General features: G+C 49.8%; 1 protein-coding gene across 4 annotated transcripts; it reads left to right on the top strand.

Annotated features, from left to right (window-relative positions):
- Positions 1-9735: 9735 nt before the first annotated feature.
- On the top strand, positions 9736-26642 carry TGIF2 (TGFB induced factor homeobox 2). Of its 4 annotated transcripts, none has more exons than XM_079944743.1 (3): positions 9736-9907; positions 13374-13599; positions 23513-26642. In XM_079944743.1, exons 2-3 carry the CDS (start codon positions 13408-13410, stop codon positions 24032-24034), a joined length of 714 nt encoding a protein of 237 aa, XP_079800869.1. In that variant the 5' UTR covers positions 9736-9907; positions 13374-13407; the 3' UTR covers positions 24035-26642. The 4 variants fall into 4 exon arrangements, with proteins under 4 accessions (XP_079800869.1, XP_079800871.1, XP_079800870.1 ...); XM_079944745.1 differs by having other exon boundaries at positions 9760-9814; XM_079944744.1 differs by lacking the exon at positions 9736-9907 and adding an exon at positions 10172-10762.
- Positions 26643-27042: the final 400 nt, after the last annotated feature.

The following is a 27042-nucleotide window of genomic DNA, read 5'->3' as shown; positions in this document are numbered from 1 at the left end:
CAATAGCTTCTCACCTGTCTACCCCACTTCCCGTTAGTCCAAGGCACCTCTTTCTCAGCAGGTTAGGACAATAGCCCAACTGTTGCCACTCCTGCCTCCTCCCCCGAAGTCTGTTCTCCACACAGCCACCACAGCCTTGCTTTTAACACGTAATGATGCTTATGTCTCCATTCTTCTGTTCTCAACACTACAATGACTTCCCGTTGTGTGTGGAATAAAATACACACTTTTGGCCATGGCCTACCAGGTCCTGCAAAATCTGGCCCCAGGTACCACTTCCCCCTTTGCCTGCAGGGCTCCAGCCACGACTGTTCTTGTTATTCCTCAAACTCACCCAGCTCATTTCTTTTTCTTTTTTTCCTTTTTTGGCCACATGGCATGCGTGACCTTAGTTCCCCGAGCAGGGATTGAACCCACGCCCCCTGCAGTGGAAGCGTGGAGTCTTAACCACTGGACCGCCAGGGAAGTCCCTCACCCAGCTCATTTCTGTCTCAGGGTCTTTGCTCTGGGTATTTCCTCTGCTTGCGACACCCCCCTCTCTAAAGATCCATGCATGGCTGGAGTTTCCCATTTATAAAGATCCTATTCATCATCACCTCCTGAGATGGCACTCCTCTGCTGGTATCTACAGCAGCTCAACCTCTCACTCTCTGTGCCTTATTCTCTTTTTCTTCCTAGTACTTACCATTACCTGACATTATTTATTGCCTGTCTCCCTTCACTAGAATGGAATCTCCAGGAGGCGGAGGTTGTACTTTATACACTGCTTTTCTCTCCAGTGCCTAGATCAGAGCCTGGCCTAGACCAGAGTCTGGCACATAGAATATGCTCAATAAAGACCTGTTGAAACAGAAGACAAAGCTCAGTAATAGGATCCACAGAAAAATGGGACCTGCTATTTGGTGGAGGATAAGGCTGGCATCTCAACCCGGAGGGAGCAAGGTAGACTACTCAGCACAAGGGTGTTGGGACCATTGGGAAGCCATGTGGGAAAAAAGTTGAAGATGGTAGATGTATCACAGGTATACAATGTGGCTCCCTTTTGAAACTCTACTTTCAAAATGCAGAAACCCACAAGAAAGAGGAGAATGGGAGAGGGGAGCACTACAGAACTGTTGAGGGGAGAAAGTACATGGACAAGGGGACTTCCCTGGTGGCACAGTGGTCAAGAAGCCGCCTTCCAATGCAGGGAACACGGGTTCGAGCCCTGGTCGGGGAGCTAAGATCCCACATGCCTCGGGGCAACTAAACCCACGCGCCACTGCTACTGAGCTCGCACACCTCAACTAAAGAACCTGCGTGCTGCAAACTACAGAGCCCACGTGCTCTGGAGCCCCCACGCCACAACTAGAGAAGAGGAAAACCCCCACGCCACAACTAGAGAGAAACCCATGTGTGTGCTGCAGCTAAGAGCCCGCAGGCCGCAATGAAAGATCTCGCGTGCCACAACAAAGATCCCGCGTGCCACAACCAAGACCGGATGCAGCCAAAATAAATAAATAAATAAAATTTAAAAAAAAAAGAATACGGTCTTTGCTTAAAAAAAAAAGTAAATGGACAAGTACTATCAGATGGCAAAACCAAGCAGGCAATAAGGAAAGGTGAAAATTTAACCTGATTTATACCACAGAATTCTCAAAAAATTCAGAAATCAGTGGCACCTCTAGAAGGGGGCATGAAAGTGAGGTTGGGGGAGGGGGTGCTATTGCAAGGACGATGGGCAGAAGAGGGCTTAAAAAGCTGCCTAAATATAAAATAATAGGGCTTCCCTGGTGGCGCAGTGGTTAAGAATCCGCCTGCCAATGCAGGGGACACGGGTTCGAGCCCTGGTCCAGGAGGATCCCACACACTGCGGAGAAACTAAGCCCGTGCGCCACAGCTGCTGAGCCTGTGCTCTAGAGCGCGTGAGCCACAACTACCGAAGCTCGCGTGCCTAGAGCCTGTGCTCCGCAACAAGAGAAGCCACCACGATGAGAAGCCTACACACAGCAATGAAGAGTAGCCCCCGCTCGCCACAACCAGAGAAAGTCCGCATGCAGCAACAAAGACCCAATGCAGCCAAAAATAAATAAATAAATAAAAATACTTTCAAAAATATATACATATAAAATAATAGACTCTTAGATCCCTTTCCTTACATTACTACCCACCCACCATGGCTGCAACCCAGACCCTGGCAGATCAGAAGTTTATTTTTAGGAGAAGGTAGAAGAACGACCCTGGACAAGTAGCCACTAGGCACAGGAGACAGAGAAGATACCAACAAGGGGATTATACGAAAGTTCACGTACTAACTCTTGAAGATGTCCAGACCCTCAGCCCTCTTCCTCCGCCAGCTCTGGGAACACTGCCAGTGAGGCACAGAGCTCATAATACTAAATGGTGAGACCCTCCCACCCCTACCCCCCTGGCTTTCACCCCACTCTTGACTCCCAGAACTCTCAGCAATAGGGGAAGAAACAGATTCATATCAGGACATATCATCAAGAAATTCCAGTTCACTAAGGATTCAAGGACATTCTAGAAATTTCTAGAGAAGAAAAAGTAGGTCATATACAAAGTATCAGTATTCAGAATGACTTGGGATTTCCCAACTGCAATACTAAAAGCTGAGAGACAGCAGAGTAATGCCTTCAAAATCTGATGAAACTTCTGGGTATCTACCCAAAAGCATTGAAAACAGGAACTCAATGGATTTCTGCACATCCATGTTCATAGCAGCTATTCCCAATAGCCAAAAGGTGGAAACAACCCAAGCTTCCAAGGACAGATGAATGGATAAGCAAAACATGGTATACATATACAGCAAAATATCATTCAGCCTTAAAAAAAAAAAAAAAAAGGACATTCTGACACAGGTTCCAACATGGATGCACCGAGAGGACAGTACTCTAAGTGAAATAAGTCAGACACAAAGACAAATACTGTATGATTACACTTTTATGAGGTATCTAGAGTAATAAAATTTATGGATACAAAAAGTAAAATGATGGTTGCCGGGGGCTAGGGAAAGTGGGGAATAGGGAGTTACTGTTTATGGTACAGGGTTTCAGTTGGAGAAGATGAAGAAATTCTGGAGATGGACGGTGGTGATGGTTGTAAACAGTGTGAATGTACTTAATACCACTGGACTATACACCGGAAAATGGTTAAAATGGTAAGTTTTATGTTATGTATATTTTTCCACAATAAAAAAATCTGAAGAAAAATTTCTTCCAACCTAAACTTTTCTCATATACTCATGGGAAGACAAATCCTGAAAATTTATCCTACGACTGTACTCTGTGAAATGACAGATGTATAAGGTTACTTACTGCAGCATTGTTTGCGATAGTAATGCTGGAATCAACCTACATGACAATCCCTGGTACAGCAGTAAGATAAATATGGTATATTCATACAAAGGAAGAAGAGGTAATTGCTGAAAGGAACGGGGAAGTTCTTCACATATGAAGAGAAAGGCCTCTAAGATACACTGTTAAGTGAAAAAGGCAAGGTGAAGAACAGAAGGCATAAAGTATCATTCACTTAATGACGCCTTTAAAAGTTTTATTTCTGTGTCGAAATCAGAGTAAAGGGCAAGAAATTTCATTTCCAAAGGGCCAGAGGGGACAAATTATAACCAGAGCTTCTTAAGGGGTAAGGAAGGCTTAATCTTTGCCAACATATTCATCCTAAGGGTTGAAGGCAGGTCCAGGTTTTGTAGGAACTGAAACATATAATTTGGAGAGGGGCTTCATTAAGAAAAAAAATGTAAAATCAAATATATAAAATTTGGCACAAATGTGACTCTTTATTCAAAATGAGAAAAAAGATAGCAAACTACATATTTTTAAAAAACTAACATATATCACAAAAATGACAAAGTCCAGAAAAATAACATAATATTTTTATTAATTAACTGCCTGTAACACCTCTCCAAGTATTTTTTCCTACTTTTGGGGGCATTTTCTTTGACCTTATATGATAATAGCTTCATAATATGGTTCTATAGAGAAAAATAAAGATGATTCAGTCTTTCTTATGATGTGTACATTTATAATTGTGTACACTGCATTATCAAGTACATTCTTAGAAGAAGAAAAGTTCCTTTTTTTTTCCAATTTAATTTAATTTAATTTTTTGGCCACACCACACGGCTTGTGGGATCTTAGTTCCCCAGCCAGGGATTGAACCCAGGCCCTTGGCAGTGAAAGCGCAGAGTCCTAACCACTGGACTGCCAGGGAATTCCCGAAAAGTTCCACTTTTAATAAGTGTTGGTAAAAACTGAGTCCTCGGGACTTCCCTGGTGGCGCAGTGGTTAAGAATCTGCCTGCCAAGGCAGGGGACACGGGTTCGAGCCCTGGTCTGGGAAGATCCCACATGCCGCAGAGCAACTAAGCCCATGCACCACAACTACTGAGCCTGCGCTCTAGAGCCCGCAAGCCACAGCTACTGAGCCCGCGTGCCACAACTACTGAAGCCCGCGTGCCTGGAGACTGTGCTCCACAAGAGAAGCCACGACAATGAGAAGCATGCGCACCGCAACAAAGAGTAGACACCGCTCACTGCAACTAGAGAAAGCCCGCAGGCAGCAACGAAGACCCCACACAGCCAAAAATAAATTTAAAAAAACAAAAACTGAGTCCTCTGCTTCCATTTTTACAATCTTCATGATTGGAAGAATTTGCCACAGACCAGCTTCTGATCCATGTTTCCAACCTTGTTTATCTTCCTTTACTTATATACTTCTGGTGTGGATGCTATAGGACACCTTTATATGGTGCCACTACCTCTGTTCCTGCAATTTTGTGTCATGAAAGGCTTTCGTCTACCAGGACAGTTGTCAGTATTTGAACTGTTGGTGGAGGTGACTACAAGCTACATAAATAGATAAACCCAACCTAAATGCATTCTAACTCAACCCTTAGTCAGATCCAAAAACATGTCCAGAGGCAACAGAAGGCCAGTTAGCAGGAGGGGAACAGTGAGGAGGGAAGTCATAGTGGAATACGACAGTGGTCTTAAGTGATTACAATGACAATTGCTTAATTTGTACGTTTTATGAAAACATATGACCTCTTCCAGGGCCTTGGAAGAGACAGGGGCAGGTAAGGGTCCTTAAAGCCCAAACATCATTAGCTTCACAGAGGAGAATCTGTCTCCACTACAGAAATTCAAAAGCTTTCCTTCCCTGGCCAAAATCTGTCTTTTCATCATCTAAAGTAGTAGTCTCAAGATACCCTCCCCTTGGGATATACCATGAAGAACAGTGTAATAACTCAATGCCTTGGAAGAAGTGGCATCGCACATAGGAAAGATGATAAAAAATGGTATGCCATTAAGAAAAAAAATGTATTGGGATTCTTACTTCACACTGTAAATCAAAATAAACTCCAGATGCAGCAAAGGGTTAAGTATTAAAAATTAAACCTTAAGAAACAAAATCAACAAGAAAGTCCAGGTGAATATCCTTGGATCACTGATATTCTTTCTGAGCCTAAAAGCAATGGGCAACGTCACAAAGACTGACACTTGACCAAATGAGAAGTTTAAAAAAAAAAAAAACGAAGAAAAAACAAGCTTAGAAAAGTGTTAGAAAAAAAGCAAACAATAATGTTAGGGGAAAAAACTACCTGCAACCAATAGGACAAACAAGGATTAAGTATCCTTACTACTAAAAAACTTGCAGGTCAGAAAAAAAACTCATAATGACCTGAAAAGATGTGGAGATAATTCACAGGTGACAAATGTCCAATAATTATGAAATTTTAAGATATCCAATCTCGGTACTTGCCTGGTTGTGCAGTGGTTAAGAATCCGCCTGCCAATGCAGGGGACATGGGTTCGAGCCCTGGCCCGGGAAGATCCCACATGCCATGGAGCAACTAAGCCCATGCGCCACAACTACTGAGCCTGCATGCCACAACTACTGAAGCCCTAGAACCCGTGCTCCGCCACAAGAGAAGCCACCACCATGAGAAGCCCATGCATCGCAACAAAGAATAGCCCCCACTAGCCACAACTAGAGGAAGCCTGCGCGCAGCAACGAAGACCCAATGAAGCCAAATATAAATAAATTAATTTAAAAAAAAAAGATATCCAATCTCACCAATAATAAGAAGAAATGCAGATTAAAAGAACCAAAGGCGATTCTTCAGCCATCAAATGAGCAAAGATTAACATAAAACTGCTAACACTCGATGTGGCTAAGGATGGGGCAAGACAAGCACTCCAACACTTCAAATGCTGTCATGGAGAGCACTTTGGTAACCTGCCTTACAAATATTCATTCTTACTCTTTGTTCAAGTAATCCCACTTCAGAGAATCTATTTCAGGAAATTCTCAGAATTGCAAACATCTCTATGTAGGAAATGTTATTTGCAATTGTTGAAAATAAATAAATAAATGTACTTTAAAAAAAACACTACAAGAGTTTTAAAGTAAGATGTTGATACACTGAAATCCACATTAGATGAAAATGCACCACCTCACGGGAAGAGAGCTGCAAATCTCCTAGACTTCAGAGACAGGTCTCCATCTGTTTGGTCTCAATTACCCAGAGCTGCCTCACCTGATCACCCTACCTCCAATCTCTTCCCACCTCTCCTCAGCCACTGTCTCAGCAGCCCTGCAGGGGCTCCCTACTACCCCACACCGCCAAATCCAAATTCTTCACTTCAGCCTTCAAGGCCCTACCAGCTGATCAAATCCAGCTTTTTCCTGAATTACTGACTGACCCTGGCCTTTGCTGGACTCTTCCCCTCTACCCCCCAGAACCCTATCTCCTTTGTGCTACCGGATCTCGCCTTGGCTCATGTTGGAAGCCAAGTGAATATAGTGAATATCAGTCTCTTTCCCCATTTCCACCAACCCCAGGTAAAAAGAGCCTTTTTTTCACCAATGAAAACAGATTTGCATAACATTCATTTGAACCTATGCATGCAATAACCAAGTTCACTAGAAACAGGCACAATCAAGAGAGAGCCCCATCATCAGGAGCCTCCAATTTGGGTTTCCAGGTACAGAGGCAGAATTGCCTTATGCAGCCTATCCAGTCCCTTTTTTGGCCTGAGGGATCTTGAGTTCCTGGGACTCTTCCTAAAATGGCCTCCTGGCGGCCACCAGGTTTGCATGGGCTCTGATGCCACGCCCACCTCTCTTTCCCCTCCAAGCCCCACCCCAGATCTGTGCCAGGAGTCAGGACCCCAGGCAGATCATGGGGCAAGTCCCTTCTTCTCTCAGGGACCCAGTTTTTTCATCTGTGAAAAAGAGATGGGGGGGCAAAACTGGATGAGAGAAAAATGACAAAAATAACTTCCCAGTTGGAAAGTTTTCCCACAAAAGTTCTCACCAAGTATACCCAAAGCCCCTTCTTGCTAGGACATTGCAAAGTGTCATAATAAATATTCTTTGGCCATCTCCTAGGTTAGTGCTCACAGACTTACCCCATTACAACATCCCGCTGTGCAGAGGTCCCAGAGTGCCTGTAAGCAGTCAGCTCCTGCTGAGGGGCATGTAGCTGTTTGAAATTTTCCAGCAAAATAAATAGTGCTGCAAAGAACAATCTTGTGTAAGCATTCATCTTTGTTCTGCAATTATTTCTCGATATAGATTCCTAGAGGTACACTTACTGGCTTTTAAAGGATGCACATATTTTAAATTCTGATAACTTACCAGTTGAGAAACACGCGGTAATTCTCAAATTTGTTTACAACCCACAATCTAGACATACTACCAGCCTCCCCTCTACCTCCCAACTTTCTCCTTCCCCCTCCAGGAAGTCTGGGGAGGGGCTCCTGAAGCTGCTTTGTTATCGGCTCCCAGGTGGCTCCACTGCAGGCTAAAAGGAGGACAGAACGGCTCTCTTCCATTTGCCCCATGCACCTCGTCTAGCGTAAGACGTGCAAAGCACTGGCCTAGGGGGCTGCTGCCAGCTGAATTTGCCGGGAGGTCTCTGAGCCCAGGTCCCCTGTGGCTTCCCCAAAACGGGCAGTCTGGCTCTCATGCACTGACACCAAGTGCTGGGAACCGTCGCATCAACAGGCTTACCTGGCTGCACCCGTTTTCCCTTCCAGGCTCCCCCTTATGTAGGCCCCAATCCCACACATGTTCTGTGAGGGTCCGGAGGTTTTTCTTTTTTTAATTTTATTTTTGAATTTTACTTATTTTTTATACAGCAGGTTCTCATTAGTTATCCATTTTATACATATTAGTGTATATATGTCAATCCCACTCTCCCAATTCAACCCCTGCCACTTTCCCCCCTCGGTGTCCATACCTTTGTTCTCTACACCTGCGTCTCTATTTCTGCAGGGCCCGGAAGTTTTACCTTTTTTACCTGAGACTCCCCAAGCCTCCCTTTTTCTCTCATAAGGCTGAGGACAGAGCGCTCCAAGAAATTGTTCGGGGCCTCCACTCTGGGCTCTGGTTTCCCCGTCTGTGACACGGAGAGCGCTGGGCTACAGCACTGACACTCTGGCTACTGCTGTGAGGAAAGCAGTGTGGCCAACTAGCTTCTAAGCATTTGCAGGTTAGTCTGGCTTCAATGGGGAGTCCAGGTGCACTTTAACAGTCATTTAATCAGCATTCTGATTGGCTTAGGGTCTAGGGAGCAAACTAGATCTTTGTTCTGAGTTCTCCATAGCTAAAGGGCAATTAAGACCAAAAACCATTGCAAAGCTGCTGATTTCCAAGCTCGACGGTCCTACATATCTGGGACCAGATGAGGAACCAGGGGCCCAGAAAAGGCCTTACCCATTTCTAGGCTGACTCTGTGCTAGGCTCTGCGGGGCACAAAGTCTCCCCAGAAGGCCAAAAGGTTGGTCAGCAGGTATTTTACAGTACATGGAACAGAGAGCAAAGAGCAGGGAAGAGAGTGCTGGCAGGGTTGGGGAAGACCAAGGGAAACGTCCTGGAATTCGGTGTTGACGGCAGAGGAAAAAGAAACCAGGGAGCGCTGAGAGCTCTTAGACGGTGATCTGCCTCCTTCAAGGGCCCGTCTCAATCAGATAAGCGCTCGGCCTCCCGCTATCGGACCCACCTGGGCTGAATGACACTGGTTGACTGTGTGACAAGAAGCAAAGTCAAGAACAGCTCATGGGTGAACCAAGAACTGACATATAACAGGACCTACCCCATAACCCGAGGGTGATACACACGCTTAACGTCACTGCCTTAAACATTGGCTATTTTTACCTCTGGCTGCCCCTTGTGTGACAGACCCTGGGGCTACGTGCTTTGGGGCTGTGTCCGAGGGAGACTTCTACCCGACTCTACGCGACCTTGAGGACAGAACAGGCGCCGCATTCAGACCCCAGTCCTTACCAGCTGGGGGTAAATTCCCGGACTAACTGGGCCTCAGTTTCCTCTCCGGAGATTTGACTAACAAACATCGGTATTTGCATTATTTCTCCTCTGGGTAACGACCCCCACCCCCTGCGTGGAGCACACAGTAGGCGCTCCGGAAATGCTCTCCGAAAGGAGGAGCGGGCCACTTCCTGCCCCCAAGCGCACTATCCCGATCCGGGTTCCCACCACTCCTCTTCGGAGGCCATGTGGCATTCCTGAGGGTGGGGGTGGGCGCAGGAAGAAGGTGCCCTCCCGGCTCCGCCCCCTCCGGGCGCGGTGGGCGGGGCGAAGCCCCCAGCCGCCGCTGGCCCGCCCCGCGGGGGGTGGGCGTCGCTCGCAGCGCTTCTCACAAAGTTTGTTTTCTCCCTCCGGGCGGGTGGGGGAGGGCGAGGAGAGCGCGGAGGGGAGGAGAGGGGATCTGACGTCAGGCCGCGAGGTGCTTTCCAGCCGCGAGCTGTCAGGCCGAGTGTCAGGGCCGGCAGGTACGCGGCGCGCTCCCCCGGCGCCTCCCGCCTCCTACCGGGACGCTCGGGACCGAGCCCTAGGCCGCGTGGACGGAAAAGCTGCTGGGAAAAGTCAGTGCGGGGCGCAGGAGGGGGGGCAGATGGGGGCGGGGGGCGCGCGGACAACTTGGAAAGTTTCTTTTTCTCGGCCGGGCGGGGGAGGGGGCGTCGTCCAAGCGCGTGCGATTGTGGATGGGTGACCTCGGGTGTGTTTGAGTCCCGACTGCGGTGTGCTGACTGGGACCGGCGTGGGGGGGGGGGCTGTGCCACCCCCCCGGAAAAAGTTCGCTTGCGGCCCTTTTGGGGGACCCAACTCCCTAGGAACCCACCCCGGTAGAGGGCCGCCCCTGCCCCGGGCCGGGGTGAGCGCGCGGGGGGCGGGTTTGTTTGGTTTCAAAAGTGCACGTTGCTAACCGCCGGTAGCCCCCCCACCCCCCGCCGCGGCCGAGCCGGGGAGGGGCCCCCCGAGAGTGACAGCTGCGGGTGGGGGCAGCCGGAAGGTCTCGGAGCTGGGGGAGCCGGGGAGCCCGCGCGAGTTCCCTTTTCCTTTGGAACAAAGGAAAGTCTGTCTCGGAGGCATCTGTCACTCCCAGGCGGGCCAAGGAAGCGGGGCGCGTGGGGCCGGCGACCCGAAGAAAGTTTGTGCGCGCCGGGTCCCTCGGGCAGGCCGAGCCTGAGCCGAGCCTCCCGCGGGCGAAGCGCGCAGTCTCCGGGGCAGGGGGCGGCCAACATGGAGTCTGGGCGCAGGATTGGGGGGGGCGGTGCGGAGATGGGAGCCCAGCCCCCTCCCCTCCCCCTCCGGGCCGAGTTCGGAGCACAAAGCCGAGCGCGCAGGCTCGGCCAGCCCCGCGCCCCGAAGAGTCAGGAGCGCTGAGCGGCTGGGGAAGGGGGTGGGAACCAAACTTTTTCCTGCCCCGGGACAGACACGTGAGTTTTCTTTCTTCCAGAGCCCCCGCCCCACCCGGATTGCAGGCCCGCGGGGGAACAGAAGCGCCGAGTCTGACGCGGGGTGGGGGGCTGAGGGGTGCAGGCGCCCCGAGCGCAGGCCGATTCCCCGCCGCCCCGGGAGCCATGTGCTCCGACTCGGGTCTGGGCCGCGGGGGAGGCTGCGCGCTTTGTGTGAACTGCTGGGAATGCAGCGTGAGTGCTCGGCCCGGGGGAGTGTCGGGCCGAGCTGGGGAAGTTGTCAGAAAGTTGGCGCGGGAGTGGTTGCAGGTCAGCGTCGTGGCGTGTGTAGGAGGGTGCCCTGGGCGTTATGTCGAGAGGGTGCTACCACAGGCCAGTTAGGGTAAGAACTGACCCTTAGTATGATGTCGTCGGGAGTTGTCCCTGTCTGAGAGATCGTGGGTGGGCGTATATCCAGGAACTGGTTGCGTGGTACCAGTTGTTCGTGCTAGACGCGGGGTTTGTAAACTGTGTGTCTGCTGAATTTGTCGGTGAAAGTCCTGGGGGTTCCAGGGGCTGAGTGATGGGTTGGTGCCAGTTATCTGAGTGCTCTTAGAGAGTTGCCTGGTGTGAGGCTGGGTGGGAGTGTGGGGTGTGTGTGTGGGAAGCCTCCTGGATTGGGATTTGTAAACTGTGTCTGCTGTATTTGTCGGTGAATATCATGGCTGGAGTGCAGGACGCTGCGGTAGAGAGGTCTGTGTAGACTGAGGGGGTCACCTCCACACGCCACCCACTGGAACCCTGCAGACTGGGACTTGACTGGCAGCCAGGGTGGAATCCGTACAGATAACCTTGAGTAAACTTCTCACAGCCTGCCAGGGCTGCATCCCTGCCTGAGCTCAGATCCCAACTGCCCTGGCCAGCTAAACCTCAGAAACCTGACCTCAGAAAGCAGCCTGCTGTTGCTGCTCTCTGAGGAGTGGCACCTCTAACCAATGCCTGTCTCACCTCCAGGTGGCCCGGCTGGGAGGGTAGACCCTTCCCTCGAAAGCCTGGCCTAGCCAGCCCGGATATCTGGGCTCAGGCCCAAGTCGAGGAAACAAAACCTGGGAGATGCCAGAGTCTGTTGGCCCAGCCTGCTAGGGAGCTGTTAAAAGGCTGAGGAGGGAGGGGCCTTGAGATTCTGGCATCAGCTTGTCCTGGAACTTTTGGTTTTAAAATGTGTATCTCTTTTGCGTGTGCGAACAAGAAGTTTGTCGGGGATAAGCAACTGAGTTGGATTGTCTAGGGAAACACCTTCCTTCAATTAACAGATGAAGAGGAGGCTCAAGCCCAGAGAGGGAGGGATGCTTGCCCAAGGTCACACAGCCAAGTTGGAGGAACTAGAGCCCAGCCTTGCTTATTTATCTGGATTTCTGAAGCACTGATTCTGGGACCAGGCCAGGGGCTAGATGACAAAGGAGAATGAGAGACAACCAGTAGGGATAACTCAGCATCTCTGCAGCGTATACATAGTAGGTACACAGTAAATGTTACATGGATTGCTGTAGGACTGTGGAGACTGATAGGGTTTCCAGACTCCTCACTGGGTCCTGGGAGACCCTGGAAGCAAGATGGGATGGGGGTGGAGGACGGGGCAAGCCATCTGGGTCCAAACCCTGCTTCCATACCATATCCTGGAGGTGAGATTTTTTTTTATAACAGCTTTATTGAGATATAATTCACATACCATGCAACTTACTCTTTTAAAGCAAACCAGTGTTTTTTTTAGTATATTCACAATTATGCAACCATCACCACAGTCAAGTTTAGAACATTTTTATCACCTGGAAAAGAAACTTCATACCCTTTAGTTATCACTCTTCTATCCCCTCCAGCTCATTCTGGACATTTCATAAAAATGGAATCATATAGTATGTGTTTTTTGTGACTTGCTTCTTTCACTTAGCATAATAGTTGCAAGGTTCATCCACATTATAGCACGGATCGGAACTTCCTTTTCAGAGCTGAATAATATTCTACTCTATTATGGGTAGGCCACATTTTGTTTAACCATTCATCTGTTGGAGGACACTTGGGTTGCTTCCACCTTTGACTATTATGAATAATGTTACTATAAACATTTTTGTACAACATTTTGTGTGGATGTGGGTTTTCATTTCTCTTCGTAGCTTAGCTACCTTAGGAGTGAAATTACTGGGTCAAATGGTAACTCTGTTTAACAGCCAGAGTATCTTGGGTGACTTTCTGAATCTCTCTGGGCCTTGGTTTTTCTCATCTGTAAAATGATGATGATATTAGTGTCTCCCTTACGAGGGCATTTGTGAGGACTGAATGAGATAATAAAGGTGAAATGCTCAGTACAGAGCATGGAAAACAGGCCTCAGTGGTAGCTGTAATTACTTCTAGTCTGGTTCTGCTTATTAATGATCTGTCATTAATTTCAGTAGTTATCTACCAGCCTGATGAAATAGAGGCATTTTGGACCTTTCCTTCTACCTTGCCCAGGCTTTGGTATGGCCTGAGACTTTGACTTTCGATTACCCCGTTTCTGGTGTCCTAGGCTCTAGTAATGATGTGCTGGAAGACTAGGGAAAGGGTCAGAGGCACCACATGGTAATAATGTTCCCCTCCCCTTTGTCACCTGTTTTAGGCTTGCCTGAGGTCCAGCGTAGCCCCTAGACACCATGTCAGACAGTGACCTGGGTGAGGATGAAGGCCTCCTCTCCCTGGCAGGCAAGAGGAAGCGCAGAGGGAACCTGCCCAAGGAGTCGGTGAAGATCCTCCGGGACTGGCTGTACCTGCACCGCTACAACGCCTACCCCTCAGAGCAGGAGAAGCTGAGCCTTTCTGGACAGACCAACCTGTCGGTGCTGCAGGTAAGGAGCGGGTAGCAGGAGACCTGGATTCTGGTCCTGTCCCAGCCCTGTCACGGACTCAACTGTGTGGCCTTGGGCTGGTCACTTCCCCTCTCTGGGCCTCAGTTTCCTCGTAGGTCAGATGAGAATACCCACCCTCTCTGCCTCAAGGGAAGACAATTGCATGAAGTCATTGCAGCTAGATTTCAGATTTTGCAGAGTTATGAAGAGGCAAGGAATTGTTATTAATGTCTAGGTGTCGTCATTAACACTGGAGGCTAGGAGAGGGTGAGAAGGCATTGAGTGTCTGGGATTTGGCCTTTAGCCCCAGATTGGTTGGCAATTTGGTTTCATGGGGCAGCTGGTGATCTGCAGAGTGGTTAAAAATGAGTTGGAGTCACGGTTAAGGAAAGGGCAGGAGTCAGAGGTTCTGCGGTCAAAACCCCATTCTGCCACGCAGGAGTTGTAAACCACATCTTGATTTCCCATCTGTAAAGTGGGATTAGACGGTCTGACTGAACCATTGGGAGGAATAGATTCAGAACTGGATGTGAAAGTGCTCTGTGAACCACAAACATGAACACGCTCAGAAGATCACGTTATGCACTTTTGGTCAGAGTGAGAGGTATTACCCCCTTTGAATTGCCCCAGTTGCTGACCTACAGGTGTTTTTGTTCTGTTTTCCGGGTGCTGAGGTGAGACCCCCCGGACTGCTGCTGCCTTGCCTCCAGTTGGGCTCTCACCTACCTGGGAGACACAGAACAGGCCCCCAGCCTAGCAAAGGCCCACCCTCCGCCCCGCTGGCGCCCCACCCCCCCCCACCCCCTGCTGCCTCCCATTCCACCTCTGTTCTTTCCTGGCCCACTACTCCGATCCCTGGCACCGTCTCTTTCCCTTACCCTACTCTGAACCCCCCACCTCTTCCAGCTGCGTCCTTCTTCCACGAAGCCTCATGGTGAGTATTCGGCCCTCAGAATTCCTGTCACCTGACTTTATACTCGCTGGGCAGTCTGTCTGTGAGAAAGGCTCTAGAGCTACTGACCCTGACTCGGATCCCATCTTCTCCACAAGAGAAAGCTTGGACATTGGCCAAGTCACTGCCTCCTCTCTGAGCTTCGTGTTTCCTCACCTGAAAAGGGGGGCTGATTGTAGCACTTTCCTGGCACGTAAGGGTTGGGGGGCAGGACTGAGAAGAATTCAAGGCCCACTGTGAGGTGTTTGGCACAGCATGGGCACTTCTCTCCCTTTCATCCTCATCTCTCCTAGACCATAGGTCTCGACTTAGCAGTTCCTAGAACCTCACAAGTTTACCGACAAGCGCTGCACTATGCCCAGCTCTATGCGGGGCAGGGTTGGGATCCCAGAGAGGATCCAGGCACATTCCTACCCTAGGGCGTGTCTAGTCTGGGATGGGAAAGCAGGGGAAGACCTGGCCACTTATGTTTGCAAAAAGTGATCACCGCTGGGGCAGATGGCAGCAGAGACTCAGGGCAGGGCTTCTGAGAGGCCTGGAGCCTCAGAAGGCCTTCCAGAAGAGGTGGACTTGAACTCACAGGATGCAGAACAGCACAGGCCAAAGTCTTGGTGCCTAAGAGCCAGGATTACCCAGATAGCCTCTTTGTTAGTCTTACTGCCTGCAGCCTAGTTCGTTCTTCCTGTCTCTGGGGCCCCTGAACTCCCAGGCCTCCGGGCCTTCTCCCTTGGTTTCTTGACCTCTCTGAGCCTGGCTCACTCTGTTTAAGCATTTTCTCATGAAAGCATTCTCTGATTCCCCCAGCTGTGTATTCCAGTGTGCCTCTTACCTGTGCGACCAAACCACTTCCACACTGTATCGAAATTGCCTTTTATCAGGGACACTTTCTCAAGACTGAATAATGTACTGACTCCTCTTAAAGAAAATCTTTTTCACAGACTTGCCTCCCTCACGTGTACACTTGAATAATTTTTATCACGTCACTTAAGCATGTACAAACATAAAACTGGGTAAAAAAACCTCTTGCTTTTGCTCTTATACACAACTGTGAAATAACCAAACAGTTTTCCAAAGTAAATAGACGTAAAACGAATGAGATTCCATCTAACTGCATTAATAACAAACGGTGGATGGTGTTTTGTTGACTGCACTGTGATGTGTAGTATGACAGAGGCACTGGCTCCAGAGTTGAGCAAACCTGTGTTGCCAGAGGCCACGGCACTCCTACTTGCGATCAGATTGGAAACACAAAACCAAAACATTCTTGTGGGGAACTAGTGGGCCCCTAGGTCGGCATAGCCCCAGATCCCACTTACAGAAGTGTAGGTCTGGGGCCACAGCTAATCCATTTCAGGATTAGCTGCTGGAGACTTCTGAGGAAGGGCCGGCGGGATCCTGGCATCCCCTGGTGGGAGGGGTTCCACTGGTGGCCACCCTGTTCTAGAGGCATGCTGAGAGTTAAGGAGCGGTGGGGGGACTTCCCTGGTGGTCCAGTGGTTAAGACTCCACATGGGTTTGATCCCTGGTCTGGTCAGGGAACTAAGATCCCACCTGCTGCACAGTGCGGCCAAAAAAAAAAAAAAGAAGCACTGGGGACCATCTAGTACTCCTTGATGGAAACTGTACCATGAATCCCAAGCAGCACCAGCCATACATCCGTGCTTGAAGGTCTCACAGGCACCCCAGATTTCCTGACTGATAACAGGTAATTTGTCCAAGCTGGGTCCTTCCCTTTCGAAGGGACTCCCCTTGACAGCCCTTTCTCAGCTCCTTTGGTCTCACCAATTCCTATACATTTACCCCTTAAATATTTCCGGAATATAGCTTCTTTCCTACCCTAGTCCAACCTATCATCATCTGATCACGTGTCACTCCCCTACTTAAAACCCTTCAGTGGCTCCTGCCAACCTATTGACAACATCATCTTTCCCAATCTGTGTAGCGGGCCTCATCCCTGGCCCCCCATATTGCTGCCACACTGATAGATACCCCACACCACTTTGCTCCCACCCCTGACCAGGGAGACTCCTGACCCCTAGAGGAGCTCTGTGCTCCCACAGCACCGGGACTGGGTCAGCATTTGGACTTGACTGATTGCTTTTAGAACACACTAAACTCCAGAGGCCTCGACTTATTTATCACTACATCCTCAGTGTTAGCTCAATGCCGGGTATATGGTAGGTGCTCAGTAAATAATTGTTGCAGTGACAAAATGCAGATAAAAGTGCTAGAGGGAAGTCCCTGGTGGTCCAGTGGTTAGGACTCTGAGCTTTCACCGCCGAGGGCCCTGGGTTCAATCCCTGGTCGTGGAACTGAGATCCTGCAAGTCGCGCATCGGGCCCCCCCCCCCCGCAAAAAAAAAAAAGTGTTGGAAATGTCAATAGGCAGGACCTCAGAAATAAAGGAAATGTAGTGGCTCCTCAATCTGGAAAAGCTGGTTTAAGTCAGTCCCTGGAGGCATCTCTTTTTCCTGTATCTAATTTTTTAAATTTCCATTGTTTATTAGGAACGTTTGCAGATAACCGCAAAAGTAAGAGAATATTATAACACACCCCTGGCACCAATCACCTGGCTCCAGCAAGCATCAACGTTTTGCCAAGTTTGTTTTCTCTCTCCCTGGGGACCTCCCTTTCGATTGTCTCCTTTAACTGGCCCAGCAGCAATTCATTAGCAAGTCAATGAGTTATTTAACTAACTGGTTAGCTGGTACTTGCCCGGGGCGAGGCAGTTGGGAGGGTAAAACCAAAAAGTCATTTGTGAAGGATTTTGACGGGTCCCAGTGACACCCTGTAAGCCCACTTTATTGCTGTGGTTTCTGTTCTAAGGGGCTGCCAGTTGGGCAGGGGAGGTAAGTGTGGCGGGGAGAGTTCGTGCCCGTTCCTTCTCTGTGTAATATTGATTGGGGCTGTGCTCTGTGCTGGGAACACAACAGTAGAACCGGCACTGTCCCCCCTGGGGGAGGGAAGACATTGAAAGGACTGAGAATTCAGTGTAATTAATTACCCGTGTGTGTCAGCTGAGCTGCCCTGGTAGGCAAGCCTTCTCCGGAAGCTGTATATGAATGGAATCCTGACAGACTTGAAGGATTGGGGAGGTGAGGGGCAGCAGTCCCTCTGGTACTTGTACTGGGCAAGAAAGGAGCCTGGTGCAGAAGCTGTAGTGGCCTGCTGTGTGGTGAGGGGGTGGCTTGGCCCTGCCCTCAGTGAACTTGTATCTCTCGAAGCTGCTCTCCTTACTCTGGCTCCAAAGATAGCTGCCTCCCGATTCTTCCTCCTGGTAACCACTGTCTCCCCACCTTAAGGCCTTTCATTTGTATATTTTTTGAGCTTTTGTGTAAGCTTTTTTGCTTAAGTAAAGGGTTTGGCCCGCAAGGACAAGTGAAACCAGTGGGTTAAACCATTGGTTCCTAAGCTTGGGTGGCAGAACTCTGGAGAGCTTGTTTAAAAACACATTCCTGATTCCACCCACCCCTCTCCCCTGCCCCCCATCTCTGAAGCGGATGAGACCAGAGCAGTTTTTTAAAATCACCCTCAAGGTTATTCTAATACAGCCAGCAGCCTTTAGGAGCACCTGGATACTGGTGGTCACAACACTGGGACCGTGATGTTTGGGAAAGGTCTCTCCATGCCCTCTCTCTCCCCTCTTTTGCTTCTGTCTTTCACAGTTGAAAAGACATTACAATTAAAGCACTTGTGTCGCCTTCAAAAGCCCTGCTCTGGTCCTCATGGCCTTTATCTGCTCCCTAGTGCCCCTCCCACTCCCATTTGCCACAGTGATTCCTCCTGTGTCCTTCATCTCAGCCACTGATTAAAAAAAAAAGAAAATACTGACAGGGCAGCAGCCTTTCAGATAGGGCCCTGTTTTATGGTAGAGACAGGCTTTCAGGCACCCAGCCTGTGTTTTGCTGTATCAATCACAGAATTCACCTTGGCATTCTCCTACCCTCTCCCCGAGGACCTTGAATTGGGGCAAGTCACATGCTTTTTTCCTGACTTAGGCGTGGGTCAGGCTGCTGGAAGGGGCTACAGAAAATCCGCAGAGCCCATTATCGCAGCTGGCACTGGTGGTGCACTCGGGCCTTGTGCCCTTGCCCGGCTGCCCTCAGCTGTGCATTTCTATCGGATGAGAAGACAAAACAGTAAGTAGGCTGCCAAGTTTTCTGTGGACCAGGGTGAGCACGTGGGGGGGTGTTTTTCTGCTGTTCTCTTCTCAGAATTAGAAGCCAAAATGGGAGGTGCAGCTAGAGGCTAAGTGCCCACGCATCTGCTAGCAAACGCCACGCTCCCCTCCCCAAGACTGCTCTCAACAAAAGCACTAGTCCCTACTCCTCTTGACCCAGGTCGCGTTTCCCCTGCATCCTGGGCTGAGGTGGAGAGGCGTAGTGCTCTCCTGTAGCGCAGGTAGCCAAGGAGGCAGCTGCAGGATGGAGAGATGGAAGCATCTGAGCAAGGAGAAAAGGCCTCAGGCTGACTCTCCTCCGTCTGTTGTCTTCACCTGACAGCGGTAGCTGCCTGGAATCAGGCTGTATCTGGATCCCATCCTAGCCTTTGCCCTTGTGACCTTGAGCAAGTTGCTGAATCTCTCTGATCAGGGTCTCTGTTTCTTCAGTGGTTCACATAAAGTGGAGATCATCACAGAACCTCTCATAGGCTGTTGAAGATTAAATGAGTTAGTTAGATGGGAAATGTTCAGAACAGCGCCTGATACGTTTTGTGTTCAGCAAGAGTCTGCTTTTAGGATTATGGTGATGCCTTGCAGCTATCCATTTTGTTCCTCTGTTGGTAACACAGCAGACCAGAATGAGAACAGCAGCAGGAGACCTGAGTTTGAATCCCAGCTCTGTACTCGGAGGCTGTGTGACTTTGGGCAGGTTCTCTCATCTCTGAGTTCCAGGTCTCTCTGTAGTACTTTGGGGACACTGCTTACTACCGTCCAGGCTTTCATGCAGATTAAACATGCAAGTGAGATGGTTGGCGTGATACCTTGTGTCAAAGATCCTTAGTTCCTTCGTCCACTCAGCTGTTCAGTCTTCCTTCTCCCTTGGGGCTCCCCTGCAACTCCAGCCAGTGGAGTGAGCAGCTCAAACAGTGTCAGCTGATGCCTGCTGGGCGCGCGCGCGCGCGCGTGTGTCTGTGTGTGTGTGTGTGTGTCTGTGTGTGTGTGTGTCTGTGTGTGTGTGTGTCTGTGTGTGTGTGTCTGTGTGTGTGTGTGTCTGTGTGTATGTCTGTGTGTGTGTGTGTCTGTGTGTGTGTGTCTGTGTGTGTGTGTGTGTGTGTCTGTGTGTGTCTGTGTCTGTGTGTGTCTGTGTCTGTGTGTGTCTGTGTGTGTGTGTACTGAGAGGACCAGAGAGGTAAGGGGTAAATGAGAACCTCAGAGGCAGGGTCCTTCCAGGCTGGAATGGAAAGGGAGAGAAGCCACAAGAAGGCTCTGGCTCTGCCCTGCCCATGAGCTTTCCCAGCCTGACAGGACCTAGAGCCTGGTGCTATCCTTGGGTCACCTGTGGAACAGGTACAGCTGCAGGCTGCTGGGCAAGGAGCCATGCCAACTCCAGGCGCCTGCTCTTGTCATAGGTGGCCATCCCTTTGGCTGGGTAGTGGTACTCAAGGCCTTGCCCAAGTGTCAGCTAAGGAAGGTGATAGGGGTAGAAACTGGTATGGGAGCCCTGAAGAGAGTTGGGCCTTTGATCCAGTCACCCATTAGAGGAATGTTAGGCATTGCCGCAGCCCACACAGTTCCTGGCATCTCAGCACAGGAGAGGTGTGGGGGAGGGGTTCCTGTCATTTCTTCCCCTACAGCAGCTACTACATGCTCTGTAAGTTTCTGTTGATGAACTAAGAGGAGAGCAAAGACAGGACCAGGAGAAGGACGTACAGTGTGAAAACTAGCTAAGCCACTGTTTGGGCCCCTTTGGTGGTTAAGCATGGTGGTGGTTAAGCATGGTGTTCTGGCCTAGTGGGATCAGCCCTGCCTGCTTCTGTCTGTTCCTTAAACCAAACCCTTTCCTGCCTCAGGACCTTGACATTTGCTGTTGCCTCTGTCTAGAACACTCTTCCCTCAGCTTTCTGTGTGGCTGGCTCTTTCTTATCTGTTAGGTCTCAGCCTTCCCAGACCCCTTATCTACGGAGGTCTCTCTCATCTTTATATACTATCTTTTTATTCCTGTCTCTTTCCTTCCTGGCACTTCTCGTTGCTATAGCGATGTTCGTTCATTGCCAGTCTCCACAACTAGATGGACCATAAGCTCCGCAAGGCATAGTGCACATCTGTTTAATTCACAGAAGCATGCCCGGCACCGAGAACTGGCCTGGCACGTAGCAAGCATCGATAAATATTATTGGAGTGAGCACGAAGCCTTGAAAGGGAGAGCAACAGGAAGGTGAGAAGTTCTAACTTGACCACTGTAGTGAGTAAAATAAGCTGGGCTCTGGGCTCCTGTGATAGTCTGAGAGAAAGATTCAGAGAGTAGGGGTTCTCGTTCCTCCAGATCCAAAGGTCCAGGCTTGGGGATCCCTGGCTGGAGGTAGAATCCTGCCTGACTTCTCCAGGCTCAGCTTTATATATGTTCATCAGTAAAATGGGAGCTGATCAAACTCATAGGGCTGATAAAACTGTTAGAAGAAAATTGCGTAGCTGTACAGTGCTTCGTAAACGTCAGCTATTGGTAAAGCTTCTCAACGAAGGCTCCCAGGAAGATGCCTAGATATGTGGGGGCATACCGTGCCACACCCAGGCCTCATCACCAACACACTCCCACAGTTTGTCCCTTCTCTCCAGCTACTTTTCTGTTAGCAGGAAAGTGATTAGGCCACTGTTCCCCTGTGGCAGCTCCTCCAGTGGAGGGCAGGAGGGAGAGAGACATGGAAAAAATGATAAAGGCTTGTATTTGCCTGTTGAAGGAGAAACGGGTTTTGTGTTTAGGAGCCTTACACCAGCCACGCAGCTAAGAACCTGTTCTCTAGTCTAATCCATCACTTTTTAAATAATGCCCAGGTGAGCTTGTTAAAGGATTGGTCTCGTCACATCTCCAGGCTGTTAGGAGTAAATGAAAGGAAGGAGGGTGTAAGTGGCTGATCTTTTCGCTTGATCAGTAATGATGCCATGATTAGGTGCCTTCTCTGGGGTGTGCAGAAACTGTTCACACTCTTCCTGAACAGTTATCTACCCTCATGGTGCCATTCATTCAAGTATGGAAAGAAACTGCCAGGCCCTACAGCAGCTGTAGGTGAGGAGAGAGGTGTTCTGAAACCATTTCCTCTGCCTCAGCCCGATCTCTGATATCTTAGATCAGCCAAGACTTAGAATAGGAGGCATTCTCCAGGTAGAGAAGAGGGTGTTCCAGAAAGAAGGAATGTGATGTGCAAGAGGCATGGAGTTTTGTTTTGTTTTTTAAAGCACAGGGCCTCCATGAGGGCTGGTGAGCAATTTCACATGAAGAAGAATATAGGGGCTTCCCTGGTGGCGCAGTGGTTGAGAATCCGCCTGCCAGCGCAGGGCGACATGGGTTCAAGCCCTGGTCCGGGAAGATCCCACATGCTGCGGAGCAACTAAGCCTGTGCAACACAACTACTGAGCCTGCACTTTAGAGCACACAAGCTACAAGTACTGAAGCCCACGCGCCTAGAGCCCATGTTCCGCAACGAGAAGCCACTGCGATGAGAAGCCCACACGCAGCAACGAAGACCCAACGCAGCCAAAAATAAATAAATTTAAAAAAAGAAAAAGAAGAAGAATACAAGGGCTGGAAAGATAGGCCATGAACAGGGGAGGCTTTTAACACCCAGGCCCAAGAGTCTGGAGTTGTTCCTATAGGCAGTAGGAGACAAATGGCAGTTTTCTAGAACAGGAATAACAGTAATACATTTTAGAAAGTGAGTGACAACCAGTGACGAGGCTGGATTGGAGAGCTGTGGATCTGGCTGTTATAAAGGGTCCAGACAAATATAGGATGGGTGCTAGATATGCCCTGGTTTTGCAGCAGACCACTTAACAGTAAGAAACGTCATGCCTCAGGCGTAGGCCCAAGAGGATTGATCTAAACAATCAGCTGGACAGGAATGGGGTCACGGCTAATGGTAGCTTTCTCAGCAGCATATAGGAAAAAGGATTTAAGGATGTTGGTTGAATGCACATTCAACCACTGACCTTGGTTTTGCTTGGAAACTAACTTTTCTTCTACCTGAGAGTCCCTTCAGTGTCTTTGTGGCTCTTTCCCTGGCATACAGCAAGACTCTATTCTAGAATCTTAGGAGTGAATGGCCCTTGGCCCCATCCCCTCTCCTTTCACACACCCATATCCAACTGGGCACCAGGTCCTGTCATTTCCAGTTTCCCAGACAGATCAAACGTTTGTCATCTTCTCATCATCTCCCTTAACCTAATGTGAAGTACTTGCACTCTGCTTCCACTGTTCTCCACATAGCATTTTTAGCATTCTTTGCCTAAAACCCTCCTGCGGCTCCCCATCTTCCTTGGAATAAAGAACCAGATCCCCACCATGAGAGGTACCCTCTAGTTACCACTCTGAGCTCCATCCAGACAGGACATCCTTCTCTGAGCTTGTCATAGGCACTTTTCAGGTGTTGATCCTTCTCAATCGAATGCTCTTCTCCCCTCTGGCCTCCCACCTGATAAGTAGGTTTACTGCTTATCCTTCAGATCTCAGTTCGCAAGCCGTTTCCTCAGAGAATACTACCCCGAGTCCACGAAGACTGGATTGGGTCTTCCCATTACTGTGTCCAACAGCACCAACGTACCTTCCCTTCATTGGCTGGATCACAGTTGCAGTTTATTTTCAGTTATATCATTTCTTCTTTAACTCTCTCTGCCCAACATAAATCTGAGGGCTGCGATTGTGCCTGAATTGTTTGCTGCTGTGTTTCTGGGGCCAGGAACGCAGGTGCTTTGCAGCCGGTTTTGAGAGAGTAAACTGATCACAGTCTCTCAAACTCATTCTCATTCCAGATTTGTAACTGGTTCATCAACGCCCGGCGGCGGCTTCTCCCAGACATGCTTCGGAAGGATGGCAAAGACCCCAACCAGTACACCATTTCCCGCCGCGGGGGCAAGGCCTCCGATGTGGCCCTCCCCCGAGGCGGCAGCCCCTCAGTGCTGGCTGTGTCTGTGCCGGCCCCCACCAGTGTGCTCTCCTTGTCCGTGTGCTCCATGCCGCTCCACTCAGGCCAGGGAGACAAGCCGGCAGCCACCTTCCCACAAGGCGAGCTGGAGCCCCCCAAGCCCCTGGTGACCCCTGGCAGCACACTCACCCTGCTGACCAGGGCTGAAGCTGGAAGCCCCACGGGTGGACTCTTCAACACACCACCGCCCACACCCCCAGAGCAGGACAAGGAGGACTTCAGCAGCTTCCAGCTGCTGGTGGAGGTGGCGCTCCAGAGGGCTGCTGAGATGGAGCTCCAGAAGCAGCAGGACCCGTCACCCCCATTGCTGCGCACTCCCATTTCTTTGGTCTCTGAAAACCCCAAGTAGGCATCTGCCAACAGGGGTGCTCGAGGCTCGAGCCAGCTGTCCTGGGTTTCCGTTTTGGTCCCCCTTCCTACAGAGGGTTTTCTTTGGATCACTGCCAAACATCGGGATCATCTCCTCTGTCCAGAGGTCTTCAGCAGGAAGACGCCAGCTGGTGTCACTGCACTGGGATGGGACCTCTCCTCTGCTGACTCTGCCGTTTCTCCAGGCCTCCTCAGTGATGAGACCAAGAGATTGGAGACAGGCATGGTGCTGCTGCTGCAGAGAATCCCCGGGACCCCTTTGTTCCCACCTGCTTTCCTGAGCTGGGCGCAGGAACCCTGCCAAGTTCACTCACACCTGTGCTGGGTCCCAGTTGCCCCTGACAGGGCCTCTTTTTGTTAAGTGTGGACATTCCAGGTTCATAAGTGTGAACAGAAGAAAAGAGGAGCCCAGCAGATGTAACAGAACCGACTCCGGTTGAATGTTTAGGTTTTTGCTAAACTTTGTGTTTATTTTTCCCTCTTTGCTGTGGTTTGCATTAACAGGCGTAGTTAGCCCAGGTGTGGGGAATGAGAGTGCATTGCTTGATGGAGTCTGATAAACTGAGAATGATCCACCACTGCAATGGGTGATTGTTTTACAAGGAAGAAGTATTTTCATTTGGGGGACCAGCTAAATCTCTGCAAAGTTCCAAATGGTTGTTTAATTGTTGGTTTGGTTTACAAAAAAAAAAAAAAAAGTTAGAAAAAACTTTTATGGGCTTTGGCTTTTCTGCATCATGCCCAGAAGGGAGAAGGGGATAAAGCCACAGCCAGAGAGAGGGTCCAACAAATCTGACCAAACCTTCTAGGTGCAGAGCAGAGAAGGATGATAGAGGTGTTTTTCTGCTTGGTTGGTTGGTGTCTTTACTGTATTGTGGGGGAGGGGAGGGGGAGGTAAGCTAGGCTGAGCAGTGGGGTGGTGTTTTTTTCTCTTTCATGTTTTCCCCTTCTTTATCTTTGAAAGCTTCACACCGCGGCCTGAGTTCTGAATTCCTTCTAGGAATTTGGCTTAGTGGGGCCAGAATGTCAAAAGCGCCCTGTTGCTCCTACTTGGAGAGAAGTGAGCCATCTAGTGGTCAGGAAGGCCTTTTAGCTGATCCAGACGGGCAGCTTTTCCCATGATGGTGGCCGGAAACTGTTCCTGGAGGAAACATGGAATAGTGCCCCAAGCTGCCTGTGGAACTGCCCCGGGAGGAGGCTGGGGCTGGGAATCGGTCACGAAGCCTGTTCGCTGTGAGTGTCTTTCTGTTGCACCTCTCTTTAAATTGGAGTTGCAGAAGCCCCTGCCCTGAACTTCACAGTGAAACGGATCGCAGTTAGTCTTATTCTCCTCCCGCAACCCCCACCCCCGCCCTGGGCCCCGCTTTTTTTTTTTTTTTTTTTTTTTTTTGCTGTTTCATTGCTGATAGCATTCAACAGCAATATACCCCATCTTTCTAGTATATTCTAAGAAACACTAATCATAGGTTTTTAGGTGAAATATTTTTGTTCTGAATAACATTGTTACTGGGCCAAAAGACAGGTCAGGATCCTCAGCCTGTAGTTTCCTGAAGTTGCCATGCTGGGCACAGGGGGAGAGTTCCTGGGTATTGGCTGACTTGGGTGGGCTTGGCTGGGAGAAAGGCAGCAACATGTGTTCTGTCCTTTCTGGGATGATCCCTGAAGACTTCAGGGAGGCTCCCCAACTTCTGAGTGGCTTGGCCCACCCATTGCTGTGGGAGTGGGGATTGGTTATTTAAGAGAGGGGGCTTTGCTCCCTGTTAGTGGGCAGGTTTTCTAGGCTCTCTCTTCTGCCTCCTCCCCTCTCTGTGCCCTCTCCTGGCATGCCCCGGGGGGGATCAGGGACCCTCACCCTCCTGAGGCCCAGCTGGGGAAGAATGAACACGGCAGCTTCAAGATCAGTTGAAGCTGCTGCTTGCCCGGCCTCTTGCACCCCACCCGTGTCTCTGAGCCCAGGTCTGTTGTCACTGTTGCAGGACACTTGCAGCAGGGGACTGTGGAAGCGCGTTGGGCTGGGGTGGGACTTTCCCTCCCACAGTGCACTGAGCAGTGGAGGGTGGTGAGGGGTCAGGGAGCCATGCTGCTGAATTCTGGTTGGCACTCCCCCCTTGTACAAGACGGGGAGGCTGGGGGCAGGGCAGCCTCTGCTTGGTTCGGTTCTGAGGTAACCCTGGAAGCACAGTTACCCCGTTGGATTATTTGAGCAAAAAACTACTGTAAATAACTTCGGTTTTTGTCTTTTGTCAAATAAAGTTTTTTTGTTTTTTGGTTTTGGTTTTGTTTTTCAAAGCAGAAGGACTGATCCACTATGACCCTGGGCCCAGCCTGGAGACAGGACAATTGCTGAGTTCTTACTCTGCCCTACCTCTTTCACCCTCCCTCTAGTAGCTGCCTGGAAGTGTTGTGTACTCTGCACCCCTATTTCCTGGGCCTCACGAGTATTCCACATCCTCTCCATCACAGTGTGCAGGGGGCATACGTATCCCAAGCTGGACCAGTCTTCCTTTGCGTCAGCAGTCAAGCTTTGGGGTTGCTAAGTGGTAAGGGAACTTAGTGAGCTGGTACCTTTGTCTCCCCCTCTTCTAATGAGGAAGGAGCATGACTACAGTATGAAGCCGGCACAGAAAGAAGCAGAGATGTTATATGGATACTCTAGACATGTCTGAAACCAGTACCGTCTCTGGACTTCCCTATTATGTAAGCTAGTAAATTCCCCTTTTTGCTTAAGCTAGCTGTGGTAGCATTTCTGTTGAAATGACTGTACATTGTAATTGCAGCCCAAACATCTCTTTTTAACTTCTGTTCACACAAACATTCACAGAAAAGAAAAAAATGAGAGGGCTTCCCTGGTGGCGCAGTGGTTAAGAATCCGCCTGCCAGTGCAGGGGACACAGGTTCGAGCCCTGGTCCAGGAAGATCCCACGTGCCGTGGAGCAACTAAGCCCGTGCGCCACAACTACGGAAGCCTGCGCACCCAGAGCCCATGCG

Source organism: Stenella coeruleoalba, assembly GCF_951394435.1.
Source record: "Stenella coeruleoalba genome assembly, chromosome: 15".
Lineage (NCBI taxonomy): Eukaryota > Metazoa > Chordata > Mammalia > Artiodactyla > Delphinidae > Stenella > Stenella coeruleoalba.
The sequence above is the reverse complement of the archived record's forward strand: the minus strand, read 5'-3'. Positions and strand labels throughout refer to the sequence as shown.